This window comes from Kogia breviceps, chromosome 15 (genome assembly GCF_026419965.1).
Source record: "Kogia breviceps isolate mKogBre1 chromosome 15, mKogBre1 haplotype 1, whole genome shotgun sequence".
NCBI classification, from domain to species: Eukaryota; Metazoa; Chordata; class Mammalia; order Artiodactyla; family Physeteridae; genus Kogia; species Kogia breviceps.
Genome location: NC_081324.1, coordinates 89,033,943 through 89,050,069, shown reverse-complemented (window position 1 = coordinate 89,050,069; position 16,127 = coordinate 89,033,943). Strand labels below are relative to the sequence as shown.

The following is a 16,127-nucleotide window of genomic DNA, read 5'->3' as shown; positions in this document are numbered from 1 at the left end:
AACAAACAACCCAATCCAAACACGGGCAGAAGACCTAAACAGACATCTCTCTGAAGAAGATATACAGATTGCCAACAAACACATGAAAAGATGCTCAACATCACTAATCATTAGAGAAATGCACATCAAAACTACAATGAGGGGACTTCCCTGGTGGCGCAGTGGTTAATAATCTGCCTGCCAAGGCAGGGGACACAGGTTCGAGCCCTGGCCCGTGAAGATTCCACATGCTGCGGAGCAACTAAGCCCATGGGCCACAACTACTGAGCCTGCGCTCAAGAGCCCGCAAGCTGCAACTACTGAGTCCATGTGCCACAACTACTGAAGCCTGTGTGCCTAGAGCCCGTGCTCCACTACTGGAGAAACCACCGCAATGAGAAGCCGGTGCACCACAACGAAGAGCAGCCCCCACTCGCAGCAACTAGAGAAAAGCCTGCACAAAGCAACGAGGACCCAACGCAGCCAAAAATAAAAACAAATAAATAAATTTATAAAACAAAAAACCAAAAAACTACGAGGTATAACGTCACAACCGGTCAGAATGGCCATCATCAAAAAGTCTACAAACAATAAATGCTGGAGAGGGTGTGGAGAAAATGGAACCCTCTTGCACTGTGGGTGGGAATGTAAATTGATACAGCCACTATGGAGAACAGTACGGAGGTTCCTTAAAAAACTAAAAACAGAACTACTATATGACCCAGCAATCCCACTACTGGGCATATACCCTGAGAAAACCATAATTCAAAGAGTCATGTACCACAATGTTCATTGCAGCTCTATTTACAATAGCTGGGACATGGAAGCAACCTAAGTGTCCACTGACAGATGAATGGATAAAGAAGATATGGCACATATACACAATGGAATACACAATGGAATATTACTCAGCCATAAAAAGAAATGAAATTGAACTATTTGTAGTGAGGTGGATGGACCTAGAGTCTGTCATACAGAGTGAAGTAAGTCAGAAAGAGAAAAATACCATATGCTAACACATATATATGGAATCTAAAAAAAAAGGTTCTGAAGAACCTAGGGGCAGGACAGGAATAGGCGCAGACATAGAAAATGGACTTGAGGACACAGGGAGAGGGAAGGGTAAGCTTCCCCTTCCCCTTACCCCTTACCCTTACCCTGAGAGAGTGGCATGGACATATATACACTACCAAATGTAAACTAGATAGCTAGTGGGAAGCAGCCGCATAGCACAGGGAGATCAGCTCAGTGCTTTGTGACCACCTAGAGGGGTGGGATAGGGAGGGTGGGAGGGAGATGCAAGAGAGAGGAGATATGGGGATATATGTATATGTATAGCTGATCCACTTTGTTATACAGCAGAAACTAACACAACATTGTAAAGCAATTATACTCCAATGAAGATGTTAAAAATATATATATTAAAAAAAAATTACTCCAAAACACAGAGACAAGAAAACACAAGCCATACTCAAAACAATCAATGGACACCAAGCCCCAGAAAACTCACATTCTGGAATTAGCAGCAGGGATTTTACGGCAGGTTTAATAAGTATGCCCAAGGACATAAAAGTATGTTGTAATGAAAGACGAGAGGAAATCGTGACAGAAAAAAAGAAATGATTAAAAAACAGAACCAGGGCTCCCCTGGTGGCGCAGTGGTTGAGAGTCCACCTGCCGACGCAGGGGACGCGGGTTCGTGCCCCGGTCCGGGAGGATCCCACGTGCCGCGGAGCGGCTGGGCCCGTGAGCCGTGGCCGCTGAGCCTGCGCGTCCGGAGCCTGTGCTCCGCAACGGGAGAGGCCACAACAGTGAGAGGCCCGCGTACCGCAATCAATCAATCAATCAATCAATCAATCAATCAATCAATAAAAATAAAAAACAGAATCAATCTGAAAAAGAATATATATATCACTTTGCTGTACACCAGAAACACTGTAAATCAACTATACTTCAGTAAAAAAATAAAAATTAAAAATGAACGAAATAAAGACCCTAGAACAGAAAAAGTGTTTGAAATCTTAAAAATTCATTGGATAGGCTGAAGAGTAGGGTGGGGACTCAGAGGTCGGTGAATTGAAAACAGATTCTTGAGAGAAGAACAATAGGACGCCTGGACTTCAAGACTCAGCAGATGGCACAGTGCTGCTTAAGGATGGACGACAGATAAAAACAACTGAGCAGAGAGCCCAGAGGGAGACTCAGACTTACGCAAACTTGCCAGTTCCTAAAGACTCCAAAGCAACCCAAATGGAATGAAAAGTCTTTTCAAGCAAATGATGCTAGAAGACTGGATATCCATGTGAAAAAGCTGATAAATTGAACTTCATTAAAATAAAAAACTAAGGGGCTTCCCTGGTGGCGCAGTGGTTAAGAATCCACCTGCCAATGCAGGGGACATGGGTTCGAACCCTGGTCCAGGAAGATCCCACATGTTGAGGAGCAACCAAGCCCGTGCGCCACAACTACTGAGCCTGTGTGCCACAACTACTGAAGCCTGCGCGCCTACAGCCCATGCTCCGCAACAAGAGAAGCCACCACAATGAGAAGCCCGCACACCACAACAAAGAGCAGCCCCTGCGCGTGGCACCGAAGACCCAATGCAGCTAAAAATAAATAAATAAATAAAATTTTAAAAGAATAAAAAAATCGGTAGTTGGGGGATAAATCAGGAGCTTAAGGTTAAAATATACACACTGCTATATATAAAATAGATAACCAACAAGGACCTAGTGTATAGCACAGGAAGCTATACTCAATATCTTGTAATAACCTATAATGGAAGAAAATGTAAAAAAATAATATACATATATTTATATACGTGTGTATAACTGAATCACTTTACTGCACACCTGAAACTAACACAGCATTGTAAATCAACTAAATTTCAATACATTTTTTTAAATGGAAAAAATAAATCAATAGTTGGGGTAGAGTTACAGAACTATAATTATTCATTCCCTTTAATGCTATAATCACTGAAAAATAATCTCCACTTAGGATTTTTAAAGATCTACATAACCATAATAAAAACTATTTGGGGGAATTCCCTGGCAGTCCAGTGGTTAGGACTCAGCACCTCCAGTGCCATGGGCCCAGGGTTCAACCCCTGGTTGGGGAACTAGGATCCTGCAAGCTCAGCCAAAAAAAAAAAGAAAGAAGAGGGCTTCCCTGGTGGCGCAGTGGTTGAGAATCCGCCTGCCGATGCAGGAGACACGGGTTCGTGCCCTGGTCCGGGAAGATCCCACATGCCGCGGAGCAACTAAGCCCGTGAGCCATGGCCGCTGAGCCTGTGCGTCCGGAGCCTGTGCTCCGCAACGGGAGAGGCCACAGCAGTGAGAGGCCCGCGTACCGCAAAAAAAAAAAAAAAAAAAAAAAAAAAAAAGAAAGAAGAAAAAGATACTACCTCAAAGTCTTTTGGAAGCAGACAGAAATTAATATACTGTATATGTAATACAAGGAATTCTGAATTTATTTCTAGAGTTTCATTGGCCAATATAAAAATTCTACAACTGGTTGTAAATAATAAAACTCATACTGAGATTTTTTTTTTTCAAAGAAAACAAAGGGTATGTTTTTTCATTTCAATTCCTTCCTGACAGACTCTCCATTTTCTTGTCTCCTTAGACATCCACTAGTATTTGCGACAAAGATCTATAATTCAAAATGGAGATTCCTTGGTTTTCCTCTTTTAGGTCTCTTAAATATTTATAATATTAAATAATGTGATTTTTAAAAGCATAGTAAAATTAATCATAGAATTTCTAAAAAAAATTTTTTTTAAACTTGAATAGGTTTTTCTCCAGAGAAGATATACAAATGACCGACAAGCACATTAAGATGCCCAGTATCATTCATCATAAGAGAAATGCAAAAGAAAACACAATGAGACACCACTTCACACTCACTAGGATGGCTAGAATTTTTTAAAAAGGAAAATAAGAGTTGGCAAGGATAGAGAAATATTGGAACCTCTGTATAATGCTAATGGGATGTAAAACGGGGTAGCTACTAAGTATTTATAGCGGCATTATTCGCAATAGCCAAAAGCTGAAGACAGTCCAAATAGTTATCAAGAGTGGATAAACAAAATGTAGCATACCCACACAGTGGATATACACTCTACTATACAAAGTTATGAAGCACTGGGCATGCTACAATGTGGATGAACCTTGAAAACATCATGTTAAGTGAAAGAAACCAGACACAAAATACTGCACGATTCCACACTAGGTAAATCTATGGAGCCAGAATGCTGCTTGGTGGCTGCCAGTGGCGGGAGGAGCAGGTACGGGGGAGTGACTGCTTTTTGGGTATGGGGTTTTCTTTTAAGACAATAAAGATATTTTAGAAATCGATACACATAATAGTGGTTGCTTAACACTGTGAATATACTAAATGCCACTGAATATTATGTGGTTAACATAAAAATGGCTTATGTGAATTTCACTTATTTGTGCATAATCACAGAACTTAAACAGTGGGATGTGAGTGTTCACTGAACACTGTTTAGCTTTCCTGTTTGAAATTTTTCGTAATACAATGCTGAGAATTAGAAAAACTTATAAGTTTAAAAAGTAATGATAAAGCAATCACCCGTCTACTCATCCCGAGGCTTAAGAATAAACCGTCACGCAGGCCCTGGAGTCCCCGCGCACTCTGAAGGCATCCCCCTCCCCACCTGAGCTGTGCGTGAGCACTTTCCCCTGGTGCCGTCACCTCCAGGCTTAGCCCCACGCCGCGCCGTGTTCGGTTTTGCTTCCTAGTGAACTTCACCTGAAGGAACGCCGTGGCTGGGCTCTCCCGTAACTCCTTCGGTCCCACAGGGCGCTGCTGAGACCCGCCCACACCGACTCACTCATTTTCACTACTGATTACTATCAGCATTCCTCTGTATGAATGTGCATGACCCACTGATCGGTTCTACTGCTGACGGACATTATGCTTCTTTCCACTTTGGGGCTATTAGAAGAAACGATGCTGCTGGGAACATTATTAGATGTGTTTTCTGGCACACAAACACAAGAATACCTTTAGAGCACGCTGTTTGGATCAAAAGGGCCTACGCACACTCACCTTTTCCAGATCATGTGAAATGTTTCCATGCTACACTCCCGATCAACAGTGCGTAAGAATCTCATAGACCTAAATCAACAGATTCTGCCCAGTTTAATTTCTGGCGATCTGGTGAGTATGACAGTAAACCAGAGGGTTTCGTTTGTGTCACTGTGGAGACCATGCAACCTAAGTCGACAGGCACTCCCTGCCCTCCACTGTCCCCCGGTTCTTATGCAAATATTTATCAAGGTGGTCTATAAACGCACAGATGTATTACATTCCTCTAAGCACTAACAGGAAATCTGTCCCACTAATAAACTTTCTGACAATTTCCAATTCAAGAAATTTTAACTTCAGTTGTATCAAATTCATTACAAGAACACCTAAATATTGGGTTCAAATTATTATTCCCCACCAAAAAGAACCCGGTTCCTTGGAGAAATGACTGATTCCTGGACTGAGTCAAGGCATGTGCAAGATAAACTTTAAACATTTTGTGCCAGAACGTAAGGAAATACTTAGAGAGTGACAGAGATGTGTCAAAAGTATACTAGAGCCTGCCTGAAAGGGCTCCCATTGGTCAAATTACAGATAATTTGAACATCAAAATAAACAGTAATAGTAGAATAAATAGTAATAACCTGGGGCGGGGGGGGGGGGGCTGGGTAACGGATGCCTGGCAGGGCCCAAGGAGACTTGATGGAAGTGGACACCCTGACATGTGTATGGGTTACACGTGCACTTGTCAAACACAACAAATTCTAACATTTAAGATCTGTGCATTCCCTGCCTACGAATTATACCTTAATATGAAATAATTCACCACTTTTACAGACCAAAAATCACATGATTATGTGAATAGATGCAGCGAATAGTATTTGACAAAATTCAACATCCACTCATGAGAAATACTAGGAATAAAGGAATTTCCTTAACCTGATAAAGGACAGCTACAAAATCTACAGCTAACATCATACTCAATGGTGAAAGACTAAATGCTTTCCCCCTAAGATCCAGAAGGTAAGAATGTCTGTTCTTATCACTCCTATTCAGCATCACAGTGGAAGTCCATGCCAGTCCGTGCCATTGCCAGTGCAAATAAGGCAAGGAAAAGAAATAAAAGGCATACAGATAGGAAAAGAAAATATAAATCTTGCTTTCTTTGCAGACATGATTCTCTAGGTAGAAAATCCCATGGAATCTACAAAAAAGCTCCTAAAACTAATAAATGAGTTTAGCAAGGTTGCATAATCAACTGTATTCCTATACACTTGCAATGAACAACTAGAAAAAAATCTTTTAATTTAAGTACCATCTATAGCACCACAGAAAAACTGGAATAGCTGGGTATAAGTCTAACAAAATATACATAGAATTTGCATGCTGAAAACTACAAAATACTGATGGAAGAAATCAAATAAGACAAAAATAAATGGAGAACATACCATATTCCTGGCCTGCAAGACTCAACGTTGTCAAGATATTACTTCACCCCAAAAAGGTCAATAGAGTCAATGCAATCCCAATCAAAATCCTAGCAGGATGTTCTATGGATATCGACAAGCTGATTCTAAAATGTATATGAAAAGTCAAAGGAAGCAGAATGACCAAAACAATTTTGAAAAAGAACAGAGTTGAAGAACTCACACTAACTGATTTCAGGACTTACTACAAAGATACAGTAGTAAAGACAGTATGGCATTAAGCAAAAAGATAGACACAGAGATCAATGAAAGAGAAGAGAGCCTAGAAACAGACCCATACGGACAGGATCAACTGATTTCTGGCAAAGATACAAAATCAATTCAGCAGATACAAGACAGTCTTTTTAAGAAACAGTGCTCGGGGCTTCCCTGGTGGCGCAGTGGCTGAGAGTCTGCCTGTCGATGCAGGGGACACGCGTTTGTGCCCCAGTCCGGGAAGATCCCACATGCCACGGAGCGGCTGGGCCCGTGAGCCATGGTCGCTGAGCCTGCGCGTCCGGAGCCTGTGCTCCGCAATGGGAGAGGCCACAACAGTGAGAGGCCCACATACCGCAAAAAACAAACAAACAAACAAAAAGAAACAGTGCTCAACTAACTGGCTGTCAATATACAAAGAAATAAACTTCTACTGATGCTTGCATGTTATACAATACTTTACTCAAAATGGATCACAGACCTAAATGTAAAACATTAAAACTATACAACTTCTAAAAAAAAAAAAATTAGAGGAAATTTTTGTGACCTTGGGTTGAGCGAAGAGTTCTTATATATCAGAAGCACAATCCATAAAAGAAAAAAAAATGATAAAAGAGACCACATCAAAATTCAGAACTTCTGCTCTGTAAAAAACAATGTAAAAGATATGGCACAGAATGACAGAAAATTATTTGCAAATTTATATCTGACAGAAAGCTTATATCCAAATTATATAAAGAATTCTCAAATGCAACAATAAAGCAAATGACTCAATGGACAAAAAATGGTGAAGGAAATGAATAGATACTTCACCAAAGAAGATATACAAATGGGAAATGAACACATGAAAAGTTGTTCGACATCATTAGTCTTTAGAGATACGCAAGTGAAAACCACTGCATACATATTAGAATAACTACAGAAGAAAACTGACAACAAGTAGTGTGGAGGATGCAGAACAAAAGGAACTCTCGATCACTGCTGGTGGGAATGTGAAACGGAACAGCCACTGTGGAAAGTTTGGCAGTTGCATATAAAACTGAACGTACGCTTAATAACGACCCAGAAACCTGTCTCCTAGGTAGGCCAACGACTGCAAACAACCCAACGTCCTTCACAGGGTGAATGGCTAAACAAACTGGGGAATATTCATACAACGGAATACCGCTCAGCAAAAAAAGGAGACAACCGGCAAGTTCAACAACGTGGGTGAATCTCAAACGCGTTACGCCAACTGAAAGAAGCCGGACTGAGAAGGCAGCACGCATATACTATACTGTATAATTCCATTTCTGTTTTATTCTGGAAAAGGCAAAATCATAGACAGAGAGCAAAGGTTAAGGGAGGGAGAAAATTTGACAACAAAGATGTGGCAGGAGGAACATCTGGGGGGACGACAGAACTCCTCTGTTTCTTGGGTGGTGGCGGTCACGCAACTCTAGGCATTTGACAAAACTCACAGAACTACAGACCAAAAAGAATAAACTTTACTGAACTAAATAAATTTAATTAAGTACCGTTAATGACATATGAAAATGCACTGATTAAAATAAGAATCCGTATGTGAATATACGTAATGGAAGAAAACAGAAAGCTCATCATTACAGTAGAATGCCAGCTAACGAATGCAGAAGGGAAAACGGAGTAAGAAAATCCACTTTGCAATCTTTAACGTGACAGCTGACTCCAGCAAGACTCGTCAATAGATGACAGAATTAGTGGCCCATGTCAAACGACATTCTACAAAATAACTGACCTACACTTCTCAAAAATGTGAAGGCATGACAGAGGGAGGAGTTTGCCCAGATTAAAGAAGACCAGAGAGGCATGGCAACTAAACACAATGGGTGACCCCAGACTGGGAGAAAAACAACTCTACAAAGGATGTCACCGGAACAAGAGACAAAATTTGCACATGAGCTGTGGCTTAGTCATAGTAAAAGTTACTGTAAAATTTCCAGAATTGATTGTTATACCACGGTTAGGTCAGGTAACACTCGTACCTGATACCATATGCCGAAGGACTTAGGGATGCAAGAGTCATATGATGTCTGCAATTTACTCTCAAATAGTTTGGGGGTAATGTGTATGTGTGTACATATAAAAGAGAGAGAGAATAAAAATAATGCAAATGGGGCAAAAAGTTAACAACTGGTGAATTTGAGTAGAGGATATAAGGGGAGTTCTTTGTACTGTTTTTGCAACTTTTATATATGTTTGAAATTATTCCAAAATTAAAAACTAAAAAAATTTTAAAAACATATCACCACAAGATTCAACTGCTTTCAGATCCTAGCACAATCTATTGCAAAATGACTAGAATCTGACCTGTACTTTTAGGTTCTTGGCATTTATTAATGTAACACTGAGTGATTTAATTTTCAAAAAATTAAAAATAATCAGTTTGCATTCAATTAACATCATTTAGAAGCCTAAGGTCCTGGTATTTTAGAAGTGTGCTTCATTTCAGTGTTTCTTCTAGCTACAGAAAATATCAAGTTATCATCTGTGTAATCTTTTTTTTCTTCTGTTCGCACTGTTCTCAAAAATACAGATAGAAGACACAAGAAAGAACCAACATTTAAAACACAGCACACAAGGAATCCTGAGCATACATTCAACAGGACTGTAGGTATTAGATGACATGCATGCTGAAGCTACTACTGCGTTACAGGTCAATACACACAAAAAATAATGCATTAAGGTCTGTGTTGTCATTTACTCATGCAATTTAGTTGTATAATTTTTTTATGCAGGAAGACTTTTTTACTTTTTAAAAATAAGGAATGGGCTCTGGAAAAAAATGCTGAAGAGCAAATAGTAAATTGCAGGTTAAAATATCTGGATGAAGGAAAAGTTTCGGATGAGACTACATTTTAGAACCATCGAAAAGTACCTGAAATGGTTGCTGCTGGGATGAAAAAGCAGCAGAAACATTTGGAGGAAGCTGGGTTGCTATAGCAACAGGAGTACCAGTCTGCCCATCCTTTCCTGTCACAACCTTTACCTGAGAGGAAATATTTTGAGAAAAAAAGGCAACATAATTTTTAAGACTGCTCAAAATTTTGTTAGAATTTTATTGCTGATAGCTCACTGATGTCTGGTGTTTAAAAATGGAATGTTTTCGCATCAAATCCTGTAAAAGGACACTGAACTGATTTATGACAGATTTATAATACCCTAACTCAACTGCAAATCCTGCAGAAACTCCAATTTAAGTCACAAGTGCAATGTCCTTAGATTCTGCAACTTCAAACTTTAAAAATGGTAATGGTGGACAGTCTTCAAGTAGCAAAGCCCTGACAACCTCACAGGCAGTTTACACCCGGGCCTACTACGTGCAGGTCAGAATGGCAGTGACAGATAAGGGGGACTGAGCCTACAGACGACACTGGTGTACAAACACAAAGAGAACCGAATTTCACTATTTCATGGCGACAGAGGTGAAATCCTCAAAAAAAAAATCAGATAAACCTTTTAGAAAATAAAAATGGTTCATCCTGGAAAGGGTGTTAAAGAAAACACCAAATGGCAAAGCCACACATAATAAATATCAATGAGGAGATGAGCAAAGAGGCCAGCTTTTGTTCACCAAAGGCTGATTTCTTTGCAGAAGAACTGACAGAGATTTACATTATTTCAGCTGTATCAAAAAACAAAATGAGCTCCACCGACACAGGGTACGGGACACAACACAAGGCACAAATACAGTGCGTCACGGTGCGCCTCACTGTCGCCCTGTCTGATCAGCTTCCTTTTTAGGAAGTACCAAGAAGGGGACCTTAGCAATCACTAAGGTATTGAGAATCCCAATTGGGGAATTTATTAAGTACCCATTCCAGGCACCCAAAAAGTTCACTATCTAAAAAAGATTCGATCTTAAATACCATTCAGTAGCTATGTGCAACGGTGTGAGTCAAATACATGATCTCAGATCTAAGACTACCTCTAAAAATTGAAAAAATTCTCAGGTGCTTTGCCATAATAACCATATTTTAATCATGAAGATACCTTATAAATGTATCTAGTGATTTAAATCGTAACTGATACACTGTAACAAGCTAGTGATTCAAATCCCTTCCTTAAAAATGACACTCGTGGTGTTGAGAACCCCGATGGGTGGACCTACGCAGGTAAAATGTGAAACCCGGGGACCAGCGGGAAGGTGTCCACACCCCTGGCTTCTGCAGGCCCTTCGGGGCTGGCCGTCCCCACACACCCAGCGGAGCACAGGGGAAAGCTGGCTCAGGCCAGGTTAGTTCCCCAAACCGGGGAAGCATCCCTGCTCTAAATGAACCGGCAATACCCACAGCACCACTCTGCACCGTCCCCCCAACTAGAGCAGCTCTTTCCTTCCATGGAGGAAAAGCAACTCCATCTTCCATTTTACTCCTGGATCAAATCCTTACGAAACTGCATCTTATAAACACCCCAGGCTCATAGATTACTTTTAATTTACGGTTGCCTAGACGCAAACCCAAGTGGCACGGCCTGCTGATTATTAAACCGCTGCTTCTCACCTCATCATTGATAACCTCAGACTTCTCTTCCTCCTCCTCCTCCTCCTCTTCCTCCTCTTCCTCCAGGTCCAAATCATTCTGCCGAAGATAGGCTTGTAACGGGGCATAATGCTTCTTCTTAAAAGCTAAGAAATCCATCATGTTTCCTTGAAGGTGTTGCAAAAAGAACAGTTCGATCAAGTACTCCTTGAAGGCCTCCTTCAGAGCCTCCATCTCCCTGTAGTGATAGTCCAGGCACTGCTTCCTCATCTGAGCCAACTCCTGGGAGGCCGGGGGGATCTCTTCCAATTTCCTGGGAGCCTTTCTTATCCCCGCGCTCCCCGCGGACGGGACAGGAAGGCTGGAGAGGCCCGCGGGCGCTGCGGTCCTGGAAGGGCTGGTGGGGGGCGGTGGGGACGCCATCCCAAACGCCGAAGTCCCCCCAACCCCGACCCCGGGGAGCAGAGGCCTGGTCAGCGGAGGCCCCTGCAGCACCTGCTGCTGCTGGATCAGCTGCCCCTGGATGATGCTGCCGATCTGGGGCGGCAAGCTCGCAGTGGTGATATGGCCGGGGCTGGACAGGGGCTGCAGGCTGGCCCCGCCTGCGGCCGCGGGGCTCTGAGGTCCCAGGTGGTGGACGGTGCCCCCCGACTGCGCGTGGGGCTGCGAGAGTCTCCGTTCTCTGACCGTGATGGGCGCCCCCGTGTGCTGCAGTTGAACCTGGGCACCCGGGGCCATCTGCGCCAGGCCCGAGCCGTCCTGGAACACGAAGTGGCCGCCACTGGACGGGCTCAGGCTGATCTGTCTCACCAGCACACTGGCGTCCACGAAGCCTCCGGTGGGACTGCTGCTACACAGGCCCAGGCCGGGGCCAGGGGCGCCCGCCCGCACGCTCTGCAGGCCCGGTCCCGGCCCGGGGCTGGGCTGGGTGGGGCTCTGAGTCTGCACCTGCTGGGAGAGCGGCGAGGTGACCTGGATGTACGATGGAGACCCGTGCTCAAACCGCCTCTGCTGCGCACTGAACTGGAATCCCGGAGAAGTGGGGCTGGGCAGTGGCAGGGGGGCCAGCGTGATCTGGGGGTTCCCTCCCACCACCGGCCCCACATTCTGAAGGGCGATGTTCACGCTCTGCCCGGCGACGGGGCTGCGGTTCATCAGCTGCTGCACTTGGTAACTGGGGGACTGGGGCGCGGACGGGCTTGCCGCCGGTGCAAAGGGCGTGGCGGGGGACTGCGGGGGGTTGGGACGGGCCTGCTGCTCTTCTCCTTCACTGCCGGCGAAGGCCCTGGACCTCTGCAGCTGGTGCTGGACGTTCTGAGGGCCGCTGCCATGGTGCATGATCGCCCTCCTTTTTTATCCAACTTAATGCTCTTCTGGAAAATCAAAGTTAAAATCAAGTTACTTAAAGGCAAATATAACCATCTGATCACTACTTATTCTGAGTATCATTTAGCAGCACTGGACAGATGCTCGGAAGGGATGTTCCCACCAGCATCTGATACAAACCACTGTCTGCTGTCATCGAGCCCCGACGAGATGGCACTGGAGACCGTCTCCTTCGGCACAGAGGCGGCCCGGGGCCTTCTGGGCCACTGCTGTGCCTGGGGCCAGGACATGGCCTGGCAGGAGCAGGTGGGCGGTCCCAACCCGCTCCGAGGAAGCTAATGAGCAATCACTTGCTCAAGGCCGGTGGGATCTGAGCCTGGGGCTGGCGCTCGCGACAGGCACGTTTCTTCCTGGGAGGCTATTCCTCGGCCGGCGGCCCTGCTCCGAGCCGCCACGTGCTGGGGCAGTCCACCCGTCTCTCCCGGTGGAGGAACGGCGCCCAGGAGGCCGCCAGTGGCTCCCACACACGCCACCGTCGCACGTCATCAGAACAGAACCGCCCCTCACCAGCTGGCGGTTCTCACGAGCATCTGTGCAGCGCCCCTGCAAACACCCCCGGGTTACTTGAGTGTGAACACACAGAGCCCCCATCCCAGGTCAGACTCTGCACTCCTGGGGGAGAGGCCCAGGCCTGGTGCCTGCCTCGCACTCAGCCCTCTCTACGAGCTCACCAGGGCTTGGCGGGCGTTTCCAGAAGAAAACCTCAGGAGAGAAGGGAGCGGCCAGGAGGAGAGATTCCCCGTCAGGGGTCCGCCAACTCTCTGGGAGCTGGGACACGGCTTTAAAGGGGCTCACGGCCCCAAGAGTGCTGAGGGCAGCGGACTAGGGAAGGGGCGGGAGAGGGGACGGGGCGCTGGGAAAGGCCGGGAGGAAGCGGAGGGCGAGCGGGAGGAGGCTGACTGTGAGGTGAGGCAGGGAGAGGGCTCGCAAGTCTCGCTGGGCTGGAGCCTCCTTGTCCGCAAGGGGCGGACCCCACTGGGACGGAACAACAGCCGCAGCCCGTCTGCTCCCCACTGGCTGGGTCAGAAATACCCTCCTACCGGCTACAGTTCTCAAGTCTTCACTGACACGCCTAGCTCCCCATTTCTTGGCGTTCTGTCCACCCCTCCCCGCAAGACAAGCAGGAGCACCCTTTCATCTTCAGGGCATCACTATTATTTCATTGAGAAAACGGACAAGGGATGAAAAACATCATAAGCCAAAAGTTACAAGACTTAAAAAGTGGAAATACACATTTGTATGAACGCTCCCACAGTCCAGGCCCCTGGCTGAAACACACACACGTATATGAAATCAAAAGCTACAGAACTCATGGGTGCACAAGGAAAGGCTGAGGAAACATCAAGGTCAGTGCCTGTTTAGAGTAGCAGGAGAAGGGGCACTCTCTGCTCTGATGACTGTCTCTGAAGATGGGAGTCTGAGGACCACGGGCAAGCTGCAGCCAACACATCCAAACGGGAAATCGGGACCACAGCCTTAATTCTCAACGCAGGCGCCCTCCCCACCCTCGCGCCCGGCACAGAGCCCAGCAACGCGGGTGGGAGCTGGGAGCTGGGGGACGCTCAAGGGCGGGGGGCTCTGAGGCATGCTTATCGCTCTCAAGACGAGCTTGCGGGACTTTCCTGGTGGTCCAGTGGTTAAGACTCTGTGCTCCCAATGCAGGGGGCCTGGGTTCGATCTCTGGTCAGGGAACTGGATCCCGCACGCATGCCGCAACTAAGACCCGGCACGGCCCAATCAATCAATCAAGTTTTAAAAAAGAGCTTTTGTTCCTGATCTGTTTAAATAAGCATTATGAGGAAGATTAGTGTAGAACAGACACAAAAATAGAATAAAAAGAATAAACAAACACATGAGGACATATTTCGGATTATTTCCTTAAAATACATTCCCAGAGTACCAAAGATGATCAATAAGAGAGAACAAAGGCCAGAAAGAAACTCTCTCACATATAATAATTAACAAAACCAGGGGGAAGGAAAGAATGAGGGCAGGAAATACGTTGTGATGACTGACCTGGTGAAAACATGTGGAGGGAGACAGAGCAGATCTCAGAGGGCTCAGAGCCCAGAGCGTGCCTAACGGGGTGGCGGACAACGGTGGGATGCAGGCCCCATTACCTCTAACCTACTAATACAACCTCTGGGAAATCGCTAAGGAAATTCACCTACCAAGTTTTTAAAATTATGCATAAAAATATTTATTACAGAATAATACAGTAAAAGTAAAAAGAAGTGTAACCAGAAATATCCAATGTTCAAGTTCTAGATGGAGACTACGTTATAAACACGGAAAAGTTTCTGATATATTATGAAGTGAAAAAAGTAGCATACTAATTGTACAACTTAACCACGACTCTGTTAAAGACATAAATTTAAAACTATCTACTGAGACATACAGAAACATAAATACTGACCTTCACCTGGCAAAGGAATAAAACGCCTGGAAGAGCCACACAACGCAGCTGCCTCAGCAACATAAAGGCCCAGCTACAGACACACCCACACCACGAGGACGCCAAGGAGCACAGCCAGACACAAGGACCACGGACTGCAGGCCACTGACGTGACAAGACATTCTGGAACAGGCAAAACCACAGGGACAGATCAGACAGACCCTGCCAGGCTGCAGGTGGGGGAGGAGCTGAGAAGGCAGGAGGGAACTTGGGGGTGTGGAACTGGTTCTACACTTGATTTGGGACGATGGCTACAAGAATGAGTGTGTTCGTTCACATTCAAAGAACTGTAAGCTACACCCCGACTTTTTAAAAAGGTTCCCGACTTCAGTGAGCTTACAGTCAGGTTGGAGAAACAAACCCAATCAACTATAATGTAAAGAAACCGCTTATCTAAAACAGCATCCCCCGGAACGTGGTACAGGCACCCCGGTGGAAAGCTAAGCCACCATCAACAGCAAAACAACTCCTGAATTGGTGATGGCGATGTTCCTAACTGAAAGGTCCGCCAGCAGCTGCAGCGGGCTGTTTGGCTCATGGTTTGAGAAGGACACTGCCCAGGAGCAGGCCGAGACCAGCAGGCCACGTCAGCCCACCGCCGCAACCTGCGAGGAGAGGGGACAAGCCCTCAGACCGCTGCGCGCAGCGCCCACCGGGGCCACGCAGGGCTGGCGCCGTCTGTGCGGCTGCTGCTCGCTCAGGGCAATGCTGATGTCACACAGGGGCACATCTGGTGCCGGGAAGGTGCCACCCTAAGAACACCTACCTGGGCCCCATCCCTGGTGTAGGGCAGGGGTCCCCACGTCAGAAGTGGAAAGAGTGAGGGGGGAAGGGCTCGGGAGACCGGGTCCCGATAGCAGCGGCTCCCGCTCCCTCGCCCCCACTGAGGCCTGGACGTGCTCCCAGCCGCCCAAGGCCTCCCTCCCCAGCTTCTCTTTCGGTGCTCCCAGAGTCCAGGCAGCTAGGGATTGGGAAGCCTCTTCTTCCCCTTCAACGAGCAGGGAGCTCAGGTCATGAGCCTTGCTCCCTTCCCAAACCCATCTCCCTCTCAGCCCCGTCATCCCCCCGGCG

The 16,127-nt window shown here is 45.8% G+C and overlaps 1 protein-coding gene across 16 annotated transcripts in view; it reads right to left on the bottom strand.

Moving 5' to 3' along the window:
* The window catches only part of EP400 (E1A binding protein p400), a 110,519-nt gene that overhangs the window by 78,268 nt on the left and 16,124 nt on the right, over positions 1-16,127 (bottom strand). For 9 of the 16 annotated variants that reach the window (XM_059039995.2, XM_067016109.1, XM_059039996.2 and 6 more), the window contains exons 2-3: positions 11,237-12,588; positions 9,613-9,723 (exon numbers count right to left, since the gene is read on the bottom strand). In XM_059039995.2, the coding sequence (XP_058895978.1) occupies positions 9,613-9,723; positions 11,237-12,553 (1,428 nt within the window). In that variant the 5' untranslated portion in view covers positions 12,554-12,588. Of the gene's footprint in view, positions 1-9,612; positions 9,724-11,236; positions 12,589-12,721; positions 12,852-16,127 lie in introns of those variants that run through there. The other 7 variants (XM_067016106.1, XM_059040006.2, XM_059040007.2 and 4 more) reach the window with 2 other exon arrangements.